The following is a 25901-nucleotide window of genomic DNA, read 5'->3' on the forward strand; positions in this document are numbered from 1 at the left end:
TAGAGCATACAATACTTTTAGGGTGTTTGAAATCCAAATTATAGGCTAATGAATACGGGAAATATTGTACAACTTTTTTAGAATCCATTCTCCTTTGGAAAAACAGCCATAATTATAGATGCTCTGTAGGTGGAAATGCTCACACAATCACACATCTTATGGTAACATAAAGGGATAAAATGCTAGGGGATATACTTAATCCGTGAATGTGACTAAGATTCCACAGAAGGCATCAGACCAGAGTTCTCCTTAAATGTGATCTGCTATGTTTAAGCCCACACATATTAGACCTCCCAGCCCCAGCAGCCTCTAGATAGGAACTTGACTGAAGCAATCTTGATTCCTAATATGGAAACCAACTGGGTGAGGGCCCTCGCACTTAGTGTAAGAATCCCAAAGCCTGAGGCATAGCTGCCCTCTTCAGTTAGAACCAGATTTGCCTCAACTCCCTTTAAGAGGTCTTGATGTTGTAGGCAGACCCATATTGCTCTCAGCAGGGGCGGGGTGGGGGGGCTGGGGAAAAATGTAAACTCCTTGATATCCTCCTAATCTAAGGAATAAGAATGTAGGTTTGGGCCTGAGAATCCATTTTTATTTAAACACCCCAGGGAATTCTGATGTAATCAGGCCAGTTTCCATTGACTTGGGACAAGAGGGTGAGGTATTTTGGACATGGGCAAGTGACAAAACGTTTATAGGACAATGCATTTGACCGGACAATTTGCAAGTTGTTTTGTTCTTTTGTTCCTACTGGAACTTTGTAAGGCTGTAGAGTATAGTATTATTTGGGCTCTTATAACTTTAGAGTCCAATGGTCTGGCATTCTGGTGGAAAAGCATCCGAGACTATGGTTCTACCAGAGTCTGCTATGGATGTTTAGTACTATGTTGTTGCTGTATTTCAAGATCTGAGTTCAATGCCCAGGTAGAAAGAGACGTTCGACACTATCACATTCATGCGAATGTGACAAGCCTGGCCCTTCTCAAATAAATCTGGAGACTTTGGAACTAGCTTCTGGAGAAGTGCGTCCCATCCCCTGTGAAGTTGCTTTTTAAACTCCCTTCCACCACTGTTCTTTGAACCTCACCTTCATGGCTTATTGATTGTGTGACTTGGGCAAATGATAGAACCTTTAGAGCCTCAGTTTCCTCCTCTAAGAAAACATGTCCAATAACTTTTACCTTTCAGGCAAAGACATGAAAGAAGCCATGTAAACCAAGAGCAGCTGCCAGGTACCAATGGGCTCACCACAAAAATGTGTTGTTTATCATCTCTAGTCTTTATGATAGCTCTGCAGGGGAGGGGTTAATAGCCCCATTTACTGAGAGGCAAACAGAGTCTCAGGCACTGTAACTTACACAAAGCCACCCACTCTCACCACCAGAACCACAGTCTGATTCTGAACCCTGATGTCTTGCTCTCTTTCCACCAACAGTCTGTGGGGCATAGTGCCAGGCACTTAGGTGGCATTCAGAGAGTGCTAGTTTTATCCACTTTCTTGTCTGTACCCTTCCTATCACTTTTTTTTTTTTTTTTTGTCTCCAATAAGCATTTTTGCAGCTGGGCCAGCCACATGCTAATATTTTTTGGTCTTTTGCAATTTTGACAGCCTCACTTTAAAAAGAAGGAAAAAAAAAAAAAAGGAAAGGAAAAAGCCAATAAAGCATCCACCAGTCTTGACATTCATACTTCCGGAACTACAGAAATACTTCTGGGCCTTCTTGGAGCTTTGGAGACATCAATGTGGGGAGGGGGCGGACTCTTTTTTTTGAGTTTTAAAAAAAATATTATATGAGATAGAGCCTTGGTTCTAAGGCTGAATCTACCCTCCAGGGAGGGAGTAAGATCTCTGCCCCTGAAGTCAAAGGCCTGGGGCCTCTGGGAAACCATTTCCAGCTCACTTCTACCTTAGGTCCCTTTGGAAGCCATCAATCCAGGCACGCCTTTGCCAGAGGGCCTGGAGGTGGCACGCAGCAGGGTTAGGCGGGCCTCCTCCTTCTCAGCAACTGGCTTCAGAGGTCGCCTACGCTAGGCAGCAGCAGCAAAGAGGGCTGAATGTAGTCGCTGGGGCACATTGGCGCTGACAGCCCCAGCGCGCCCACCCCAGGGACTGAGCGCACCCGGGCGGGCTGGGCTAGGCTGGCCAGCGCCACGCTCCCTCCCTCTCCCGGCCCCTCCCTCCCACCCCACTTGCCCGGCCAGCGCTCCCCACGGTGACTCGGGATTGCTGCAAGCCACTGGCTTTTTACCAAATCAGGAGCTGCAGTATTTTTTTTTTTTTTTCCTTCAGAGAATAATTTCGGCCCCCTTCAGCTCTCATGACAATCTTGTGTGACTGGGGCGAGTAGGCGGGCACATCCTTTTACATGCTAATACTGCCCCACCTCCTTTGAACCCTCCGCTCAGAGCCTGGCTTCCTTTTATTTTTATTTATTTATTTAATTATTTAAAATTTTACCCCCTCCCCCCCAATTCACCATCGTGGGGGGGAAACCCGTCTTGGTCTGTCCCTCCCCCCACGCATCATTCCCCAGGGAAGGGAGACCCTGAGACGCTTGGTACTTGCCCTCCGCGTGGCTTCTCCCCGGGCGGGCGCTGGGATGGCTGTGCCGGGCGCAGGGGGCAGCGATCCGAGTGGCCGCTCTGTCTAGGCTGTCGCTCCACATGCCCCGGGAACACCGTGTTCGCGTCCCCCAGCCAGCTGCCACTGCCGCAGCCAGAAAGGAATGTCCCCTGTTGTTAAGGACCCTGACTGTTTTACACCAATGATTTGCCACTGCAAAGTTGCTTGCACCAACAACACTTTGTCGTTGATGTTTGGATGCAAGGTAGGACGAGGTTCATGTCTTTTTAATGCATGCTGCCTCCCGTGGGGGTGCGAACAATTCTTCTGTTGTTTGTTTCTGTGTCTGCCTGTCGGGAGAGTGACAGAAGCTAACTAAGACTTGCTCTGCGCTCTCTGGGAGCGGCTGGGTTTGGGGGCCTGGAAAGTACAGGGATTTTCTGGCGTCCGATGTTGGGTTGCTAACTCGGTCGTGACAGGACCCTGGTGTGTGATGTACAGAGGCTCCAAGAGCTGATAAGCTTCGGAAAGGGGGCGCCTTAGGTTGCTCTCCGCTTGTTGGGATCTCATTTCATGTTTCATATTTAGTTAGCGACTGGGCTTCTGGCCGCTCTTCTGGGAGCTCCAGAACTCATCACAGGTTACCGCCGCCTGGAGCCCTGACCCACGCGACCCGCGATCAGCCAGGGTTAGCTTTGGTGGTACACATACTGGAGATGAAATTGAACATACCAATTTGCAATTTGGCACTTTAATAGCCGAGGAGCTTATTTTTATTCTAGATAGAAAAAAAAAAAATAGAGCTAAGCTCATGTTGCCCCCAATTGTGTATTTTTCTCTGAGCTTATACAATCTACTTGAAATCAACACTCGGAAATTGTAACAAGAGGTGGCGCAGTTAGTGAAGTTTCTAGTGAATAACTGTCCCACCCCAGATTTTTGTAAAGGTGATTGGTGTTCTCAAGGAAATGAGGTTTGAAGGTTTTTGAAGCGGGTTACCTACCATTCATTGCTCCTTGTCTGAAACTTTTGTAGTGAACTCAATGATGCATCTCCTGAAAAAGGTGCATGGAACTTGGTATTGGGGCAGTCTTAGCCCAGAAATGGTATGAACTCACGTCCCCTTACTCCTAGGTACACTCCTTCATTTCTTTTCAGTGTGAAAAGCTGGTGTAATTGTCTGGCCTGTTTGTATAAAACATTTTGGCTTCTCTGGTGATTCTCTAAGGAGAGAGAACATTATCTGAAATAACTGAAAATTCACATTCCTAAGTGAATAATCACAGGATTCCCTAACTGTATTGAAGCAAAGCAGCAGCGACTGGATTGGACAGCTGGCAAGCATGTTAGGCAGTCAAGTTAATAAAACATACACATTCAACTTCATGGAGAGTGCTCATAGCGGGTGTAGGTTTCATGAGAAAATTTTGAGTCAGGATTGTGAGTCTTACACTGACTATGCCTATAGTATCTTCTCTCTTTTCTGAGCCTCAGGCTTTATTCTGTAAATTGACGTGTATAGATGAGATGATTCTCCTGAGCTCTAACATTCTGCATTGATATCTTTCATAAAGTCATTTAATGGTAAAGTTACTGCCAGAGATTTATGGCTTTTTTACTCAATAAGATAGCTGCACCTTAGAGTCAGTTAAATATATATATTGATTATGCTGAAGAGCAGTTATACTCCTTTGGAAATCCCTGAAAAGGTCTTAGAGTCGTTGAAGGTTTGTGTGCTCCCCGCTGTCAGGAAGATGTATGTGAATGAACACCCCAGAAAACTAAGTTGTTAGCTCCTCTCTGCACACAACTTGCCACCTTCCGCCCATGAAGCTAGCCACTCACTCTCTTAATTTTATTTACAGCAGCATCTTAGCAATGGCTACTATTTAACATCTATTCCTGTAAACTTACAAGAAGTGCTTTGCAGTGCTAAATGATTAATAAAGGTGAGTTATTTGTCAAGGGAAATTAAACACGAGCTAATAATCAAATAAGTTGTTGTTATGGAGAATGTTGTTGAATATGAACTCAATCCTTAAAACTCATTTCCAAAGAGGTTTCTTTTATACTGTTGTTAAGTTTTCCCCTGATTTTCAGATCATTGAAGGAAATTGGCATAATTATAAGCTCACTTGCTTTTTAAGGCTGGGGAATTACATTAGTTTAACTTTCTTTACATTCTCTTCCTTTTAGTATTCTGGTTTAACAACATCAGTTTGTGAGATGAACAATGTCAATAGAGTGAAACACCCAAATCATGGGTATTGGTAGACATTATTCTTTGGAAAATAAATTAGGTCTCTATGAAAATGAAGTAATACTTTTAGAGGGTCTTTTCCATTTCACTTTGCCAAGCATTTGAATAAGATACTTCCTATATAATGAAATTGGTAATTACATCATAGCTATACTTAATGGTTGGTTTATTATAGATTGGTTGTTATAAGCCTCCCACCTTAGAAACTTAGCTATGGAGAGAATGCTAGAGCCTTCTCTCTTGTGAAATTCTTCAATACTATCTGACATATGACAATAGAACATAAATTGTATGTCATATAGGCCTGGATTTCAAAACAAGATGTACTAGTTAATATATATATATATATGATTTCTCTAAAGTTTCATCTTCCTCAGGTAGAATAGCCACTGTAATAACTACTGCCTTATGTATGTCATTGCAAGACATGCAATTTTAAAAAGTATGTATGCATTTATCAAATGATACTTTTGTATTGCCTCAGTTATTTTCATAGTTCCATTAAAGGGGCTCCTCACTTCTAGGAGGGACCTCTTTGATTGTTGGGATAGTTCTTTGATAACTTGTTAATCTTTGCAATGAGCTTGATCATTATTTTTCTTAGGTTATTTTTCTCTATGCTATGTGTTTATTGAAAATGTAGGAAACATTTGATAAAATATTCACAACACAAAATGGATTTATGAAAATTAATGAAAACCTGATACTATTGTTCCATTAATCAACAAATAACCATCCACTGAGCAATAAATGCTAGCCACTGGAGATGTGACAATAAACAGCTCTTATCCCCCATGGTCTCAAAGTCAAAAGAGGTGGTAGGTGACTCTATTAATTATAAGATTGATTTAAGAAAAAAAATATAAAATAAGAATTTTAGTTGAATCTTTCAGCAATGAAAGTGTAATTTAAATAATTATTTCCAAAAAAACTCATTGAGATATAGCTGTCAATATGGAGCCTCCAAAAAAATGTGCTTTCCAATAGTATCTAGTAAATTTGAAACTAAAATTATTGGGACAGATATTTGTCTATCCTGGAAGATATTTAGCATGACAAAGTTTAAAGCCATGTTCATGTGTAGACCAGACTTTCTCAGTTTCAAAAATACTTAAACTGTTTGTTCTTATTATTCCAAAACCTAGTAATGGCTTGCAGGGTGTTGAGTAACTTGAGCTTTCAAGGCAGAAACCCAAAATAATTTTATTTTGTCACTTAGCAATTTCCAGTGCCCCCTTCACCCCCTACCCTTGCTGTCCTTCAGTTTAGTTAACTGATGATGACTTATGACTATAAATGTCAAGTGTCTTTCCATGCTATGCTCTATCCCAGGCACTGTGATGAACATTAGAGATACAAATGTAACTATGACACCATTCCTTTTTTTCAAGAATTATAAGTCTATTGAGGGAGGTAATCCCACTTCATTCCTCTCCTTGATCTTAAAGTGTCATAGGAGAAAAAGATTTTGTTGTTTGAAAAAAAAAATTTCCCATTATATCAGTCCTCTTTTTGCCCCAGCCCAGACCATATGTCATTACCATAAAATGCTGCTTTGGTAATGGACTTTCCATGGAGAAGGGGGATTTCTGAAAGGCTTTCTCATCTTGGTTGTGTTTGTGTCATTATTGGAAAATAGATATTTGCTTTACTTTTGCTTCACTGTTTTCTCCACCTGCAAAATCTCAACTTCTGAATGTAATCCCATGGCCAAGCCCATGTATTGTTTCTCTTTCTTTATCTTGCCTGTAGCTGCATTACAAAGGTCAGCAGCCCCTGTGAGTCCCCTTCCCTTCACTTTCCTCTTTCCAGCCACCATTTCTGAGGCAAAACAAACAAATAAACAAATAAACACCCTATGGAATATTTGTGATTTCCCCTAATATTCTAAAAGTTTATTTTTAAAATGTAATTTCTCTACAATTATTCTTTTGCTCTTTTTTAACTCAAAAGAATATGTTATTGAAATATGGTTCATACTTTAGGGAACTTCTCCCACATCCCTCAATAGCCATTTGTTAATATAACATCTCAGCAGAATCAAACAATCAAGTTCCTAGGCCACATTAGGTGCCTTTAATATCCTGTTTGGTGGATTAGGATAGGAAAAAGTTGTTGAAAATGTTGTAGAGTCCTGGAAACTCCCCCCAACGCAAGGGATTGTTTAGACATTGCATGAACTGCCTCACACTCAAAGACAAGGATCATCTGGTAGAAAGCAACTTCCCTGTTGTCTCTATGATGACTCTCCCTAAAGAAAGAAGAGTGAGCATAAGAAAGCGATGAAAATGGGAGAAAATAGAAAAAAGGAGAATGAGTTGTAAAGGTGAAAGGGAAGGGAAAACATAATTTAGCTTGATTAAACATCTATAAAAGCTAGAAACTATTCTAGGTGCTTTACAAGTATTACTTCTTTCAACCTCCATAGTTATCAGGAAAACAGAGAAAGGAGGGGGCAAATGGAAGGAAGGATGATAGGAAGATGATGGGATATCAGAAAATAGGAGGAAGAGCAAAGGGAAATGGGCTGTGGAATACCAACTTCCAGAGGTGCTATTATAATCCCCCAGCATCAAAGTGCTGGTCAGAACCTCTCTAGTGGACAGCTCCCTGAAACCCTCTGGCATTCTCAAACTTCTCCCAGGACTCCTTTTCTTGCCTAGAAAGTCTCCCTGGTGAAGTGGTTTTGTTTGCTTATGTGTTTATTTACATAACCAACTTTGTTATAAAAGAGTGGTGGTCACAGAGGATTCATTAAGCGATATATCACTATATATGTTTTTGTCATTGGTAGGACAGCTGTTCTCTAAGGGAATATTTTGAATATTGCCAATGTTTGACTATTTTGCTGTGTTCTTTGTTTTTATCCTTAGTAACACATGTTCATTGAAATAAAATTTTAAAATATAAATCAGAAATAGAACAAATTTCAGAAAATATTATCGTCCTAAAAGACTGGAGATTAAAACTGTTAATATTTTAGTATATATTACTCTGGTACTATTTTGTTAATATATTTTTAATGTAGTTGCAGTCACATTAAGTTTACTTTTAAATGTTTTAGGGTTATATTAAGATTTATATACATATATTCATATATTTTTATTTATTTCAGAGAGGAAGGGAGAGGGAGAGAAAGAAGAAGAGGGGGAGGGAGAGGGAGAGGAAGAGGAAGAGAGAGATAGAAACATCAATTATGAAAGAGTCATTGATTGAGATGCCTCCTGCATGTGTGCTGATCAGGAATCAAACTGTGACCTTCTAGTTCATAGGTCAACGCTAAATCACTTAGCCACACCGCCCGGGCTTGTGTATGTATTTTAATAGCTGTGTAACAGATAAACATTCTTATTTTTGGATATATTTTTTTCATCCAAATTTTGTACTATTAAAAGTCAAATAAAATATATAACTTGGGGAATAGGTATTTTTGGGTTTGGCATTATTTCCTTTATATAGTCTAGAACAAGTAGAATTACTAAGGCATGTCTTTTAAATGTTTTAAGACTCTTGATTATGGGTATTGCTACATTTATTTTAATGATGCCTGTATAGATTTGCACTATCACAAGTTACTTCAGATATAATAATATTCTCCAGCTTTAAATAGTTTTCCTCTATTTTATGGATTTATGAATAACAGGTAATACATTTGTTTTCCTGTGATAAGGTTAAAACTCTGTTAGACTTTAAGTTAATATCAATTTCATGACTATATTGGTGTATGTAAATTGAAAAATACCTCATATTTTAAAAATCTAGTTGTTCATGTTCAACATGGGTACCTTAATTTAAGGTAACCGCTATTTATAGTCAAGACATAAGTCCTTGTCCCAACACATACACACTAACCTGCTACCGTGTTCTACATGCTTTACAAATGTCAAGTCACTTAATCATCACAATAACCTTTAGAGTTGGGTATAATAGTTATCTCCATGTTAGAGATGGGGCAATTGAGGCATATAGAGTTTAAGTAACCAGTCTATAGTCACATTGCTTTTAAGTAGCAGAGCCTAATTAGAGCCCAATCAATTTATGTCTAGAGCCTACATTCATTTCCAGAATTAACTATAGGGCTCATTCAAATAGTAACTTCCTATAAGTACCTTTAAGTTAGGAGTCTATTTGTAAAAATATAATTTTTACACACTTTTCTGGGAATAAATCTGAATTTGAAAGTAAGGCACACCTATCAGAGGACTCAGTCTTGTAAAGCTGTTTTGTTTTTTTTCCTTTGATACACCCTTTCCTAAGTATTCATTTTGATACATCTTTTCCTAAGTATTCATTTTCTTGTGGAGGAGGTGACTTTCTCAAGAGCAGAAAATCACAGGGTCATAGCCAGAACCGGGTCTCCTAATTTCTAACTCAGTGTAATTTTTCTATGTCATGATATCTAACTATGGAGCAGAAGTTGAAAATCAAGGTGAGAGAAGAGAAACTGACAAGATTTATCTGCAAAAAGCAGGAAAAATAACACCTTGCTTACAGGACTGTTGTAAGAACTAAGTGATGTAACACTTATGAAAACATTTAGCACAATGCCTGGAATGTGGTAAATAACCAGGACATACTTTTGTCTTCCATTTAGTTAAAGCTACTTTGCAAGATGGTGAAAAGTCAGAGATTGTTGATAGTCAACTGGACACTTTCCTTCAGTCAGTACATGAAAATTTATGTACTTTAACCTATCAACACATTTTTAAAATGTGTTTATGCAACAAAAGGCAAAATCTAAAAGATTATGTAATTCACACCAAAAGAAATCCTAGATTAAATCTGACCCAGAAAGAGAAAATGAAAAATGAGCTAATGAGTGAAACAGGTGCTGAGTGTCCCAAAGAAGCAGGTTGCATAGGCCTTGTGTCCCATTTGAAAAAAGTGTTCTTGCCAGTTTAAGGGCCTTTTCAAATTTAATATTTAATAGTAAAACAATTGAGGTGGGAAACCTAACTGTCAAAAGATAGGGAGGGTTAAATGTTGTACAGTCACTAAAATATGTTCACCAAAGGGAATATTGGGTCATAGAATCTAGAAAAACCTCAGACTTATTTTATATTTTTCATGAAGCCTGTTGCCAGGTACTCATGAATATCCACATGAAGTTCCAAAGTTCATATGGTAAAATTATCTCAAGTCCCTTCTGAATAAAATTACTTAATCATCACAATAACCTTTAGAGTTGGATGCCTATGACATCTAATACTTAATGTTTAAATCTTAATTCTAATATTAATTCTAATGTGTTACTTATTCTATTTGTCCCATCTAAAAGGTGAGCTCCTTAGGGTCAGGGGAAATATCATAATCATTTCATACAGTGCCTAAAAGATCTAGTAAATAGACCTATGTCTGTCCCATACAAGGCAATCAATACATATTTGTTGAATGAATGAGTGAATTATATAGGTGTTTGTCAATGTTTACTGAGTGAATTAGTGAAAAAATAGTGTGTATTTTGTTACAGTTTATGTGTCATTTTCTTTTAGCAGATTGCCTCAAAACTTCTTGTGCTATCAAACTTCCTAGAGCCGAAACAGACTATACGTTATTCAATGTGTTATCCGAGTGTGACAGTTAATTTTATGTATGAACTTGATTGGTTCATGGGGTGCCCAGGCATTTGGCTAAATGTTATTTTGGGTGTGCCATGAAGGTGCTTCTGGGTGAGACTAACATTTGAATCTCTGGTTTTAGTGAAGCAGATTGCTCTCCTTAAAGTGGGTGGGCCTCATCTAATCAGTTAAAGACCTGGATAGAACAAAAATCTGAGTAAGGAGGACTCCTTCTGCCTGACTACTTTGACTTGGGATATCAGTCTTTTCTGGTTTTAAGTCTTAAACTGAAACATCAACTTTTCTTGGGTCTTGGGCTGGCTGGTCTTCAGAATGGAATTTATATCATCAGCTCTCCTGGTTCTCAGGCCTTCAAACTTATACTAAAACTACACTGGGGTCCTCTTAGGTCTCAGCTTGCTAGCTACAGAGTTTTGGACTTCTCGGCCTCCATAATTACATAAGCTAAATTCTTATAATAAATCTCTGTTTCTTTCTGACAAATCTAGACTAATACATTTGGTACCTACTAGGGTAAGATGTCTAGACATGTTATCACTAGTAAATTATTATTATCTAGTACAGTGGTCAGCAAACTGCGACTCGCGAGCCACATGAGGCTCTTTGGCCCCTTGAGTGTGGCTCTTCCACAAAATACCATGGCCTGGGTGAGTCTATTTTGAAGAAGTGGTGTTAGAAGAAGTTTAAGTTTAAAAAATTTGGCTCTCAAAGAAATTTTAATCGTTGGACTGTTGATATTTGGCTCTGTTGACTAATGAGTTTGCCGACCACTGATCTAGTTATAGAGGAACTAATAGATTATAAATTCAATTGAATCTTCATGTCATGGGTATCTTGTTGAATGGGATCTTGTAGCTTGTTTTCTCTAAGAGGTCATGAATTTATTTAATTATAAATCACAGATTATAACTCCATATATAGCACAATATAAATCATTCAATGCTATTTTCATGACTTTTCCATTTATATTTATATATATGAATGTTCTTGTCAGCCTTATGAACACATTGTATATTGCAGTGATGATTAAATATTCAATAATAATTTTTTCCTATAAAAAAGTAAGTGATTGGGTCAAATGGAATAAGAACATGGCCATAAATTATGGCTTCTGGAAACCTCATAAATAATGTAGTATTTTTAAACATTGTGTGTGTGTGTTTGGAATTTATAATATAAAATATATTATTTGTGATGGTATTTTATTGCATTATCTTTATTAAAGTTTTGTCCAAGTTTCTGAGGTATTTGCAAATCATTTTATTTGAGGAGTTAGCACACTAAAAGCAGTATTAACCCGCAAAAGGCTGGTCTAATGCATTCTGACTTTCTTAACATCCACATTATAGGTTAAACCACCCAAGGATTGATTAATATCACTGCATTATATCTCAAATAATGATAGCATCAAATAATGATTAATGGTATTACTTTAATAAGACCTCAAATAACATGGTGTCTACTACCATGTGAATTGGCTTGTTATCTAACATTAGGAGGCTGAATTTTTCCCTGGAGCCATGTCTTCAGTTATCTCCACTGTCTTTGGCAAAAATCTCCATTTGAGGAATAATAGGTATACTAGTGAGTTAATCAATTTCTAGCTCTCTCTTGAGCATATCTATTAGGGTCATAGTGGGCACACAGCTCATGGTAAGTCAAACACAGTAAGACAGAGTTCTTCCCTTGGGATCCTTTCAGTTTGGCTAGTGTGCCAGCACTAAGAAATACACATGGAAAAAAATAGCAAACAGGGCAGGGCGAGCTAACTCAGTTTTGGCCTCAAGTCTACTGTTGATATCTATGATCCAACACTTCTTTGCTGGTATTAAAAGGTCATGGTATCAGACATTAGTGGCATGACATTGAAGGTATACCTTCTTCTTGGATGGAAGAATGGAAGGGAGAAAGGAGGAGGTGGAGCGGGAGAGAGTGTTAGACTACACCTTATCATACCATCTGGATGAAGCAGAGAGTTACCCTTGGTGAGCCATATGCCTGAATGCACTCTTGAGCAGGCAAACCTAGAAGTAGGAAGCAGGTCCTGAGGGCAGACGTTGGTATTTAAAGGTGTCTTGTGACTGGACCATCTCTGGGATGTTGGGGAACCTCTCTCGCCTTTCTGAGCTTCAATTTCCTTATCTGTACAACAGAGATAATATAGATTTACTGGGCTTGTTATACTAACCAAATCTATACTAATAAAAGGGTAATATGCTAATTAGGTCGGGAGACCTTCTGGACGTCCTTCCAGACAAAGCCATGGTGGTGGGGCCGAGGCAGAGGCTGTTAGGGGCGATCAGGCCAGGAGGGGAGGGCAGTTGGGGGTGATCAGGCCAGTGGGGGGAGCAGTTGGGGCAAGAAGGCCAGCGGGGGAGGCAGTTGGGGGTGAGCAGGCCGGTAGGCAGAGTGGTTAGGGGTGATCAGGGAGGCAGGCAGGTTAGCGGTTAGGAGCCAGCAGTCACAGATTGTGAGAGGGATGTCTGACTGCTGGATTGGGCCTAAACCGGCAGTTGGACATCCCCCGAGGGGTCCCAGATTGGAGAGGGTGCAGACTAGGCTGAGGGACATTCCCCCCACCCCCTGTGCATGAATTTCGTGCACTGGGCCACTAGTAAGAAAATAATATCATACTGTGTGACATATAGTAGCCGTTAAAAAGATCTTAGTAGTTTTCTTTCTCTCCCTCAGATACAGTCCCTTCCCATTTCACTTTTGTGTATGTTAGCATGGAATGAAATAACCTAGAAAGAAGCTTTTTTAAATTTAAACCTAAGGTTCAGGAGTGGGGGAAACAAAGTTTACTGTGGGAACCAGATTAGATATTAGCTATATTCAACCCCCCTTTATTGAATATTCAGTGTGCCATCATTTTGCTAGGGAGATCTTATTTTTAAACCCTAGCATATTATTACTATATCCGATTTTCTCCCCTTTGAAGTAATGCTGGCATAAGTTTCCCACCAAGATTTTATCTCAGAAAGTCTGTGAGAGAATGCTCCCAACCCCCAAAGCACCTCCAGTGAGCACGAATTCAGTCATGTGAGCTGTTAGAGCTGTTACAGGAGCCATTGCTTCCTGGAGGTATTAAGTAGATAACCTTTTCCTAACAACTGCTGCCTGAGAAAAGTTTGTTTTACATATCAGTAAAAAAATAATTTAATAAAGCACATAGCTTTTTTATGTAAAAGGCCAAATGGCCACCAGAAAGACATGCTCCTTGGGATTCTGCAGCCTGCCTAATTCCCTAGTAAACCTTTCTCAAGCTCTGTAAAATGAAAATATTTTCTCTCTGTGCTTGAGCCTTGCTAGAGCTATTTGCCAGCAAATTGCTATGGTTGATCTCTCAACCCAGAGGGAAGAAAAAGGTTTTATAATGAAAATGCTGACAGGTTCTTATCTACGGCAGTATTAGTAGGGATGCTATGATCTCATTTATTGTCGAAACTGGATGCCTGTTTTGTCTGAAGGGAGATCAGGCATCCTCCAGAGCTCTGGGGTGTTGAATTTTATCTTGAAAAGTTAGCAAAGAAAAAAAAAATAACTGTAGGGAAATAGGAAACCGGGCTGTGCAAACTGCACCTTCGTTCTGGTGAAGTAGACATGGAATTTCAATGAGGTTCTCAGGTGAAGGTGGTCAGAGGGTTTAAGAGGCTGGGATGGGGGTTGTGCATTTGCTTGCTGAATGCAGGGCTCACCTCTTTGTAGAGGTTTTATCTGACTACTTAGGAAAAAAACTTTAATATTGCTCTTACTCATATTTAAAAATAGTGGGTATCATTATTCTATGGATGGCATTTTGAAATGAGTTATCTTTTGTCCCTCAACACAATAGTTCTATGAAGTAGATCTTCTATAGGTGAGGACAACTAAAGCACGTTGAGTTTAAAATTCTCTTTGCTAGAGATGTTCAAGTATCAGGCTCTTTTTCCACGATAGTGGGTGATCAAATAACAAGTTGGGGTTTGACTGGACATTTTTAAAAGTCTCTTTCATATTCCTCTTTCCTAAATGTCATTATAGCTTCCCAAAGTCACAGAGTATGTAGTGATGGTTACTGGGGGCCAAACTCAGGTTTCTGGGAAAATCTCTGTTTTCCTTGTTTGTTCCTCCCTAAGCGGTTCCTAGAGACTGACCATGCTTCCAAAGCAATCAACCAAGATATTTCCAGGATCCTGCCAAGAATAGAGGGCAGTAATGTGATCAAAATGAATATGTGTTACCCATATTCAATCTTGAAGGGCTGAGGGTGCACAGTGTGGGAGTTCAGCAAAGGTGGACCAAATCAAGTAAAATTGCAGCTATCCACGGAGCATAAACATTTCAGATGGTAAAGGCAGAGTTGAGTTGAATGACTGAGTTATTGGTCGGTCCCCTTCTTTCCTGTGATTTCTAACCTCTAATAGGAAGGCCTCGGCCTGGAACTGTGATGTTTTCTGCGTCCCTGGTAGCCGTGAGCATATGTAGTTAGGCCAGATGAAGGCACTGTTGGCTCTCTCTTTGATTCTGTTAAGTCCCATTGTAGGAGTTCAGGACATGGATTTAACTTCCTTAATTCCAGTCAAATAGGTTTCACGTACAGTTCCATGATCTGTTTTTTATACTTTTAGTGTTAAGCCAAGAAACTCCGTAAGAATTTTTATGTGCCAAAGCCGTGCTCCTTCTGTCATGAGGATTTGTGGACCCAAATATACATTTGAAAAATGAAAATCTTCCTCTCTGTGTAAAGATGGTCTAGTCCAGTGGTTGGTAAACTGCGGCTCGCGAGCCACATGCGGCTCTTTGGCCCCTTGAGTGTGGCTCTTCCACAAAATACCACAGCCTGGGCGAGTCTATTTTGAAGAAGTGGCGTTAGAAGAAGTTTAAGTTTAAAAAATTTGGCTCTCAAAAGAAATTTCAATCGTTGTACTGTTGATATTTGGCTCTGTTGACTAATGAGTTTGCCGACCACTGGTCTAGTCAGTGGTTCTCAACCTTTTTAATGCCACGACCCTTTAATACAGTTCCTCATGTTGTGGTGACCCCCAACCATAAAATTATTTTCGTTGCTACTTCAAAACTGTAATTTTGCTACTGTTATGAATCGTAATGTAAATATCTGTGTTTTTCGATGTTCTTAGGCTCTACAGCATAGTATAGTGCTTACGGCATACTAATGCTAACTATATGTTTGTTGAATGAATGGTTTATGTAACTTTTATGTAATGTAAATATCTGTGTTTTTCGATGGTCTTAGGCTCTACAGCAGCAGCTCTCAACCCGTGGGTTGCGACCCACAGGTTGAGAACCCCTAGCAGGGTCACCTAAGACCATCGGAAAACACAGATATTTACATTATGATTCATAACAGTAACAAAATTACAGTTATGAAGTAGCAACGAAAATAATTTTATGGTTGGGGGTCACCACAACATGAGGAACTGTATTAAAGGGTCGTGGCATTAAAAAGGTTGAGAACCACTGGTCTAGATGGTAGGATTTCTGAGTTCTAGAGAAGCAGAGAACAATTACTGTGAAGTTGATTTGGGATGAACCAGCTTTCTACTAACAAAATCAAAATCTAGGTGTTTGCTTTCATAATAATATTTTGAGGCCTACCAAATTTTTGATGTTGCCAGACTACATACATACATATTTTCTGTTCCATTCATATGGATTCAGGAAGGTAATTTCTAAATTTTCTAACCAGAAAGGGCAACTCAAAATTTATTATTTTTCTCTAGCACAACTAGTTATTCTGCAATTTCAACTGAGCATTTGGCATTGGCATATGTCTGTCTTCTCTATATAGATATTTAGAGATGAGATCTATCTGGCAAAACCTAGATTTCTTTTGCGGTTAATTTGCCCTCTTTACATTTAATTGAGGATGTTTTCTTTCACTTGATTTCCTCCTGAAACAGTTTAGGAAAAATGTGCAGCAATTTCAATTTGAAGTTGAATTTAAACTCAATTATTAGCATATTAAGAGATAATGAATAAACTTATATAGATTTACAAAGATTCAGCATTAAAAAACAAACAAAAAACAAACAAACAAAAATACCTAGCTAACATATCAAGATGATTTCCACTTTGGAAGAGCAAATTTGCTAAAATAAATCTTCTCAGTCTCAGAGTATTAATGTTAAGGACCTAATATTGTGCTTCAGAGGTAGTGATAGCTTGGAAAATCCTTTATTACCTATCACAGACTCAATCCCATTTAATCTAATCCTATGTTACATTGTAATGACTCTATTAAGGTGTCCCAATATGCCATTTAGAAAATATTAATGAGGTGGTTCACCATGGTATGGCTACAGTTGTTTTATTTTATTTTTTAAAATATATTTTTATTGATTTCAGAGAGAAAGGGAGAGAGTGAGAGAGAGAAACATCAATGATGATAGAGAATAATTGATCAACTGTCTCCTGCACACACTGACTGGGAATCAAACTATGATCTTCTGGTTCAGAGGTCAATGCTCAACCAGTAAGCCATGCCAGCTGGGCTACGGTTGCTTCCTTTTAAATGAATAATCCTGATGTATTGGACAGTTTGAGGACCTTGCCTTGGGTAGAGCCTGTCTGTTCAGAGCCTTCAAGGCACTCTCTGCATAGCTGTTTTTGGCTATGAACCATCTAGCACCTTGTACTGTTGCTTAATGATTGCATATAAACATTCTACTTGTCTGCTCAGCAAGAATATTATTAGTTTACTTAGCAAATAAATAGAGTATTTATCCTTCTACACTTGCCTAGTGTCTTAAAACCGTTTGGGCTCTTTGTAGGAAGAGAACAGATCAATGAAATTTTAATAGTATGGCTAATCCTTTTAGAAGTCAGTTTGTGTCATCTCCTCATAGAAGATATGCCTGGCCATCATATCTCCTCTCTGCTCCCATGGAATTGTGGACTTCTTTCTGTCATACAGAGCTGAATTGTCACCAGGCTGTAAATACCACGAGGTGTCAAGAGTCTGGGACTTGACATCTTGAACATCTAACTACTAGTATAGTGCTTACGGCATACTAATGCTAACTATATGTTTGTTGAATGAATGGTTTATGTAACTTTTATGTTTAATTGTTTAGGCTAATGAGCCCTACTGTTAGTTTCAAAGAGGAAGGACCTGGCCTAGTTTTGTGAAAACTTCACTTGCCTCTCGCATAATTACACCCATCATACATCATTTTTAGGGTATTTTTAGCCTCATACATTTCTACTGAGCTCAACTTTATGAGAGAAAGGGGCAAATGAGATATTCAATAAATACATGTTGAATGAAGAAAGAAATTAATTCCTCAGTCCTCAACACTGACATCTAGATGTTGGTTAAGGAATGAATGGGTAAATGAATGACTCTACACATGACATCCCATAGGAACCTCTATTTGGGGAGTTATCATCTTAAAATAATTTATCATTTTCTAGCTGCTGGAAGGAATTTGTTTTGCTTTTATTCCTTATAAACTGACACCAGCTTTCATATCTTTGACAACCTCTGAAACCAGGTATTGTCCGTGTCTTTAATGGAGTTGAATGATTTATAGTAGGACTATTAAGAAGAGTTAGTCAAGCACTCTATAGGATGAGGGCCAGCTTCAAAGATGATGCAGGAACTCAGCCCATTGGTGTTCTGGGAAAGGAGATCACTGGAAATTCCCCTCTGTGTGAAGTGCTTTTCAGCACCACCGTTTTCTCTATCCCAGCTAAACTAGAATCATCAAGCCCTGTGTAACTCTTTCAGAATTAAGTCCAGTTAAAACTAGTTTATTTCCCTTTTGTTACCTAAACTATTTTGACTGCTCCATTCTCTTTAAGAAATTGTTCTGGTTAACTTAAATGCTAAAAACGGTTGCTAAGAGCAACCAGCTAAGAAATTCTTAAATTAACTAAGAGGCTACCTCAGATCCTTCTAGAAATGAGTGTGTGTATGTGTGCATACTCACATGCCCAAATAACAAATGTATATGTAAATGAGTAAACCAGTCATTACCTATAAATTTGGGTTAGACAGGGCTTCTGTGTATAAAACATAATCAAGAAGAGAAAAATGAGTCTTTTGTGAATGTAAAAATAAAGAAGTAATTAATTAGGGTGGGCTCTGGTCAATAGTGGTTAAACAACTTGAATATCAAACTTCTAAAAATCATTATAGTGGTATGCATTCTGGAAGACATTTAGAAAATCTAGCTTGTGTACTTCATGAGGGCCAGGGAATGATCTTTCTATCATTCTTTCCCTGCTGCCCAACATGATGCCTAGCACACAGTAGGTGCTTATTAATATTTTCTGTATAAATGAAGGACTTATTGTCTAGGCAATAGACCCATTTTATCAATGAAGAATTGGAGGGCAATAAATAACATTTCACAAGTTTATAGAGAAAAATGGACTAAGCTAGTTTTCAAACCCAGGTCTAATTGTGAAAACTAATCTGAATAGAAATATTGTTTCTTCTTTTAAAATACTTGGCAGGACCCAAGTCTAGACACTGCATGACTTAAGACCTGGCACCTGTGAGAATAGTGTATCATAGAGGTAGAGATGCAAATTTGTAAATTTGAAAGATCTAGGTTAAAAACTAAGTTCCTATCATTTATCAGTAGTAGGAAAAGGAGCAAGATACTTAAAGTTCCTGAAGACAAGTCTTAAAGTGCAAAATGGGAATGCTAATGGCTTATAAAAACACATGTTGTAAGAATTACATGGGATTGTAAATTAAATTTATAAGCACTTAGTAAGGTATATGCTGTGAAATATTGACTGCTATTATTACTACTACTTAAGCAGAGAAGAAAATAAAGTGGTAATGTGTTATTCTGGGGAATAGATTAGACTTAAACATATATATGCATGTTCTAATGCATACATTTAAATCTTGCATAACTGAATATGTATAGCACTATTTTTATTCTATGGTTTAAGTTTATAAGGGACTAAAAATATATTATCTAGGAGCTCTTATAAATCTTCCTAGCCCAAAAATCTGTTTTCAGTTTCTTATTTAATATTGTCACTGAGAATATCATCAAAGTTGAAGACTTGGCTAATTTGCTTATGGTAATTATTATCAGTTATATGACTAAACCAGTTTTTCTCTAACCCCAGCTCTTGAGACCCAAGTATCCAATTATATGCTCATGTTTTGTTAAAAGTGTGATTTATGGTGGGGCACTTTGTAAACTGAGCTTTATTTGCTTATCTCAGAGGAGAAGGATTTGTGATAGAGAACTGCTTGACCCTTGCAGGTGTGAACGGTAAATGTTTGCTTCTTTCATTTGCTGAACCACTTACTTCAGCACCCATAGCCCATCTGGATGGAAAACATCCTCTTTTTTGTGGTTCTGTTCAGATCTAAGCTGAAGGAATAAAGGTCATTGATTTAGCCTAAGACAGGATCTTGGGGTTTTCTTTGGAGAAACTGAGGAAACCCTACTACAGTGCACACAACTGAAAGCGTGACTCAAGTAAACCGTGGCACTTTGCAGTCTTTCTTGTAATGACGGCACATTCATTTTTAAAAGAAAGATGACTCAGTCAAAGCACAGGGACACCTCATTCATCTCGCATAATAAGGAAATTGCAGGTTCTGCTCAAGTACTCTTTCCTCAAATAAAGTAGGCCCCCTTTAAGTGTGTAAACCATTTTTATTTTTAAGCATTTTTGGTGAAATGCTTTAGAAGTTTAGTGTAAACATACCTACTTCAATGATACTGTGAGGCCCAAAGGAAAATCAGCTTGAAAGCTCTTTGGGGTAAAATGATCTAAATAAGTAGTTATTTATTCAAATTCCATTTAATGTGCATGTACATATTTTCATGTGTCAGATGTTAAGTGAGGCTCTGAGAAGGCAATGGTGAAGAATATAGAGATGGTCTCTCCTTTGTCAAGTTTATAGTCAGAGGACTTAACAAATACATATGCAGTAACAGTTAAACAGAAGGAGAATACATGATAGGAAGTGATTTAAACTGGGAGGTGATGGAAGGTTTCACTACTGAAATAATGTTTAGGAAGGATGGATTAGAATTACAAAAGTCAAGAAGAATGGTTGTGGGTGGTAGGGCGGAGGGTGCTGTGAGGGAGTGGAAAAGGAAATATTTGAGGGGATTATCAAGGCTTAGTGAAGCAAGAGACGGGAAACCAAGAGAAAAGTCAAAGGACGTGTCAAAGTTTTAAGCCTAAAGTTTAAGATGACAGTGAGCCATCCACATGTTAGACCAACCAGCTGAAACACAGCACTGAGGGAATGAGGGTTGAGCTGCAACTACTGATTTGAGCACCAACCATTGTGAATGCTGTGAGAATGGGGAGCATTCAAAGACAGCCAGAAGGTTGAAAATTCCTACTATGAAGGGTGAGTAAAAGAAGTTTAGTAGAGAAGACTAAGAGATTCAGTACTGCAGCAATACATTAAGGAGAGAATTTCAAGAATAGAAGAGCTAATGTTACTTGTGATTCATTTATTCATTCAAATCAACAAATATAGCTCAGCCAGTGTGGTTCAGTGGTTGAGCCTCGAGGTATGAACCAGGAGGTCACGGTTCAATTCAGGGTCAGGGCACCTGCCAGGGTTGTGGGCTTGATCCCCACTGCTAATCACTGAGCAAAACCGGCCAGGGTTATAATTTTGCATCATGAAGAAAACAGAAAATGCTACGTTGAGGTTAAGAGCAGGGGTTTGGGGACAGGGGCCTGTGAAGAGTGGAAAAGGTCTATAGGACAACCATGATTAGGAATGGATCAAAGAGGAAGAAAAGACAGCCCCACCCAAGTGGTTGTGGCTAGGTCTGTGGTGTTCACCCAGCCCTGTGACTGGTCTTGTGTGTGGCATTTTGTTCTACAGCTCGAGAGCCAGAACAGAAAAGCAGGGATTGGAGCCCATCCAGGATCCAGGACTGACACATATGTCTTGGCGGAAGTTTAAGTGGGAGACCAGGCAGCGATGACAGGCTGTGCTGCCGCAGCTGACGGCAGGCTCAAGGCTGGGCAAGGAGTCAGGGTAGCTAGAAGCTGACTGAAAGTGCGTGTGCCTCTGCCTTTCTTGCTGAAGTTCTCCAGTGTGTCTTCTGTAATAATTAACGATGCAAACAAAGGAAGGAGGACTTGGAATAAGGCAGACCAAGGTTCAAATCCAGATACCATTCCTACTTACCAAGTGATCTGGAACAAGACATCAAACTTCTCAGTCTGTTTTCTCCTCTACAATGAGGGACTGTTAATGCCAATCTTGTGGGTTGTTACAAATAGTATCTGAGATGCCTTTAGGATGTGGCTCATAAATAATGTTACTATGCCATGTTGTTATTGACATTATGTTTGAATGAGATCCGATTTTGTGAACATATTTATTCTCCTGATATTTCAGTTAAACACATTTGATCAGTTTTCCTCACAGCATAACTGAATTTTCTCACTTTGAAAATCTCATCTTATAAAAAGCATTCCCCAAATGTCTCAGTATGAATTAATTTTTATATAATGTTCATGATAATGATGACAGGTTTTTGTTGCCTTGCTTGCTTTTTTATACTTAGCATTCATTTCTGTATTCCCAAATTAGCTTCACTGGATACTCCTATTTTATTTCACTGTATGCCAAATTATCTTTAGTGATTATTTTCTCAGGAAGCTGTAATGAATAGGATAAATATCATTAGCTTACACTATCACCACATGTTAAATGATGTAGTTAATTATGACGTACAGTAATGTCTTTAATAAACATTGTGAGGTTTTACCAACCTCAACTTCTTGCTGGGTTAAGAGTCAATTTTAGTTAATAGGAAATAAAGTCAATGAAGAAGAGTAACATTTATTGTATATCGACTCCATATCATGTATGTAATACATCTGTAAGAAGCTGTCCAAAGTGTTTCACCTGGAGTATATTTAACACTCCAAATGAACATATGAAATAGGCATTAGCCCATTTTAAAGATGAGGAAATAATGCTTTAAGTGAATCGCCTCATGTCATAGTGCTAGGAAGTATACAGCTTACATTTGTCCCAAAGTTGTTCAGACTCAAGTTCATGCACTTTTTCTAATATAGCCTGTGCACTACTGTCACGAGTGCATGAGACTTTGCTTTTTTGAATTCCAAAGGCCATTCTATATGAAGTCCCTTTTCCAGTTACCTCAAAACAAAGTAGGTGGAAGGGAGAAGTCGTTTAGAACTGTGTATTCCAAATAAGAAAGAAGGTAGCAAGTCAGTGCCCACCCCATTAGGAGAAGGTGGAGGAGGAATATGGTGAAGATAAAAGAGGTGGAAATTAAAAGTTTTTGGAGCACCTTTTCTGTACCAGACTCTAAGCTAAGCACTGGAACTGTAGGATGGGACCAGATCAAGTGAGAATTCTTTAACCATGTTTGGATTAGAAGGATCCCAATAATCTTTCTTTATTTTGCTTGATTCTAGGATTAGTCACTGTTCAACCTCTTCTAAAGACTTTCAGTGACAAAAAGCTCTTTCCTTCCCAGACAGGTCATCATGTTGGGCAGGTCCAAGCATTAGAAAGGGCTTCCTGAGATGAATAGTAATTAAATTAAAGCCACCATACAATCCTGTGTATCTGGCATTTTATAAACATTATTTCCAAGGCTTACTCTAAACCCTTCAAGGTAAGTATTTCCCTACATCACAAACATTAGGAAAGATTTAGGGACATGCCCAAGCCCTGACAGTTGATAATAACCAAAACCGATCTCTTTGGCTCTTCATTACACCAAGCTGCCTGCCTACAAATTCTATCCGTTGGTATTTTTCCAAGATGAAATCTAGGATGTAGAGTCCAGCTGAATTCTGCAAGGGCTTGGGGATTCTGAATGCTGAGCGGTGAGATGGGAAAGGAATAGAGAGAGGCCATGGGCTCAGGGTGGTAGCAAGAGTGGACATTGTAGTGGCCCCCTGACTATGGGATTTTATCCTTAAGAAGATGACTGACTATAAATCCTGAGTTATAAAAAAAGAATGTAGCAAAGATTGATGCATGTGAGGAGATGCAATTTTATTTTTAATGTCTGAATAACAAGGTATTTTTGGAACTATCTAAAATGTCCCAAAGGAATTCAACAGTGATGAATTATGGCAGAACAAAAAACATACGGTATTTTCAGTCAATGTTTAGAAATTAACTGTGTCCTCATTTTTAAAGCTATACATTTAAAAGTATTCTTGTTTATGGTATTATTTCCAAATATCTTACTGATTACTTTGGAAGGACATTTAATTATTTCATATATATATATATATATATATATATATATATATATATACACACATATATAATATATATATATATATATATATATATATACACATATATATATGTATCTGGGATATATGCTATAAAGAACATTATATATGCTATAAACTTAGAGTTGTGTCTAAACACTCATGCTGCATGAGAAAGTAGATTCTTAAATAAAATTGGACTAAGTGTCTTTACCAATACTTATAATTTTTAAAAAAAGCTATTGTGTTTTGTCATCTAAATGACCACAATTTGAATTTTTGCTTTGTCACTGATTCCTGTGTGGCTTGAAATGAATACCTTAATCTCTTTGAGCCTTAGTTTTCTTATTTGTGGACTTGATTTAAAATCTACTGTATTGTTTTGCTGTGATATATGCAGTCTGACATCAGAAACAGAGAAAGTGAATCAATTTTGTATATAAAATGAAGACATTGCGAATTTAAATGTTTGGCCTAGATGGCTATATCTCACTATTTGACTCTCTGTCTTCATAATACTTTTGTATCTATTTAGTGGGTTACAAGAAAAGGCCCTGTTCAATAGCTATTGTTTATTTTTCATAAAGCAGATCAAATCCCATGATAGATTTAGAGTAATTAAGAATTTCAAGTGAAATATGTTTAATATTATACTTCTGCATGTTTCTTTGTTGACAGACATTAAATAAGATAACTAATTGAAATGAAATTTGAATTTTCAAAGCAATTCATTGATAAAACCTAGCAGGGCAAAAAGCAGTCATGACTAAGGATGTCATGACTCAACACTTTGCTCTTTATGATGGAAAACAAATATATGTTGTACTTACTGTACTTAATTTGCACTCTAAGTTATCATGAAAATGCTAACAATGACATACATTTCTGAGTAGAATAGTTTGAGATCGGATATTCACTCTTCTTCAGAAATTATGTTGGATAAAGACATTTTCTAAGCCTTGGTTTCTTTATCATTTAAATGGAAATAATAGTAGACTCATGGAACTGTTGTAGTAATTAAATGATATAATACCTGGAAACCATCAGGCACACTGCACTGGTCCATGTGTATGCATTAGAGAGAGATTGTCTTTCAAATCTATTTCATTGCACTGGGAAAGCTATACTAAGACAATTTTATTGTGTGTTTTTTTATAACAAAATTTGTTTTTTAAGAAGTAAATAATAATTGCCTGATTGCATTTTGTAAATCTGAGTAATTATAGCAGCATTTGATTAAAACCAATTTCACCTGTAAATGTGCCTTTACTTAGAAGAGCTTGCATGCCCAATAGTCCAGGAATGAAGAGGCTTATTCCACATGATGCTGCTTGTCATATTGGATTCTTCGGGATTATATTGCCTCAGGGAATCTAGCTGTAGTCACACAATCACAGAAAACAGTGCCTTGTTCCATTCCAGCAATGGTCCCTTACGGTTTTTGAAACAAAACTTAATAACTGGTTAGGTTTCCTATATCTTTCCTGCAGTTCCTGTGATGCTTTTGTTTGCCATTTTAACGCAGGCAGGGGGGAAATAACTTTTATTTCTCCGTGGTCCAAGCGAAAAAATTGCAAGTTATTCTCAACTCTTCTATTTCTCTTAACCCTGCAGTCTACTCAGGAGTATCTAGTTTCACTGATTTGCTCTCATTGATATTTTGAATCCTTCTTCCCTCCTATTTATCTTCTTAGACACTGACCCTATTTAGACTCTCAGCTTCTCTTACTTGAACTGGATTTACCTTTAACTAAGCTCCTGCTTCAGATCTTTTCATGCAGTAACCAGAGGGGATTTTCTAAAATATAAATTTTGACTTTTCTGATTAAAAGCCTCCAGATTGGCTATAGGAAAAACAAAATAAAACAAAACAAAACAAAACAAAAATCCTCTGAAGTCCTTGGTACTGAGCTCCGGGTTTTCATCATCTGGTTGCTGCCTTTCGAGCTTAGAAGGTAATAAGTCAGGCTCTAGAGTCAACAGAATTGTCCATAAATCCTAGGTCTGATTAACTTGTAGGCAAGTTAATCGCTTTATGCCTCAGTTTCCTTATATGGAAAATTAGGAAAATAATAGTACCTATTTCATTTGGTTGTTTTAAGGACTAGATGAAATAATATTTACTTACCTGTTTGCATATGCTAAGATGTCTCACATTTCTTTTTTTTTTTTTTTTTTTTTTTAATAGAGTGCCCAGGGCTCAGGCCTTGAGACTGTTTTTTAAAAAATATATATTTTATTGATTTTTTACAGAGAAGAAGGGAGCGGGATAGAG

At 38.0% G+C, this 25901-nt stretch overlaps 1 protein-coding gene across 15 annotated transcripts in view; it reads left to right on the plus strand.

Annotated features, from left to right (window-relative positions):
* Positions 1-25901, plus strand: part of DLG2 (discs large MAGUK scaffold protein 2) — a 2053927-nt gene that overhangs the window by 841829 nt on the left and 1186197 nt on the right. For 2 of the 15 annotated variants that reach the window (XM_080687277.1, XM_080687279.1), the window contains exon 1: positions 2372-2828. The exons of 12 other annotated variants lie outside the window; for them this stretch is intronic. In XM_080687277.1, coding sequence (XP_080543403.1) covers positions 2727-2828 — 102 coding nt within the window. In that variant the 5' untranslated portion in view covers positions 2372-2726. Of the gene's footprint in view, positions 1-2371; positions 2829-25901 lie in introns of those variants that run through there. One more of the 15 variants, XM_080687275.1, reaches the window with a different exon arrangement.

This window comes from Plecotus auritus (genome assembly GCF_963455305.1).
Source record: "Plecotus auritus genome assembly, chromosome: 9".
NCBI lineage: Eukaryota > Metazoa > Chordata > Mammalia > Chiroptera > Vespertilionidae > Plecotus > Plecotus auritus.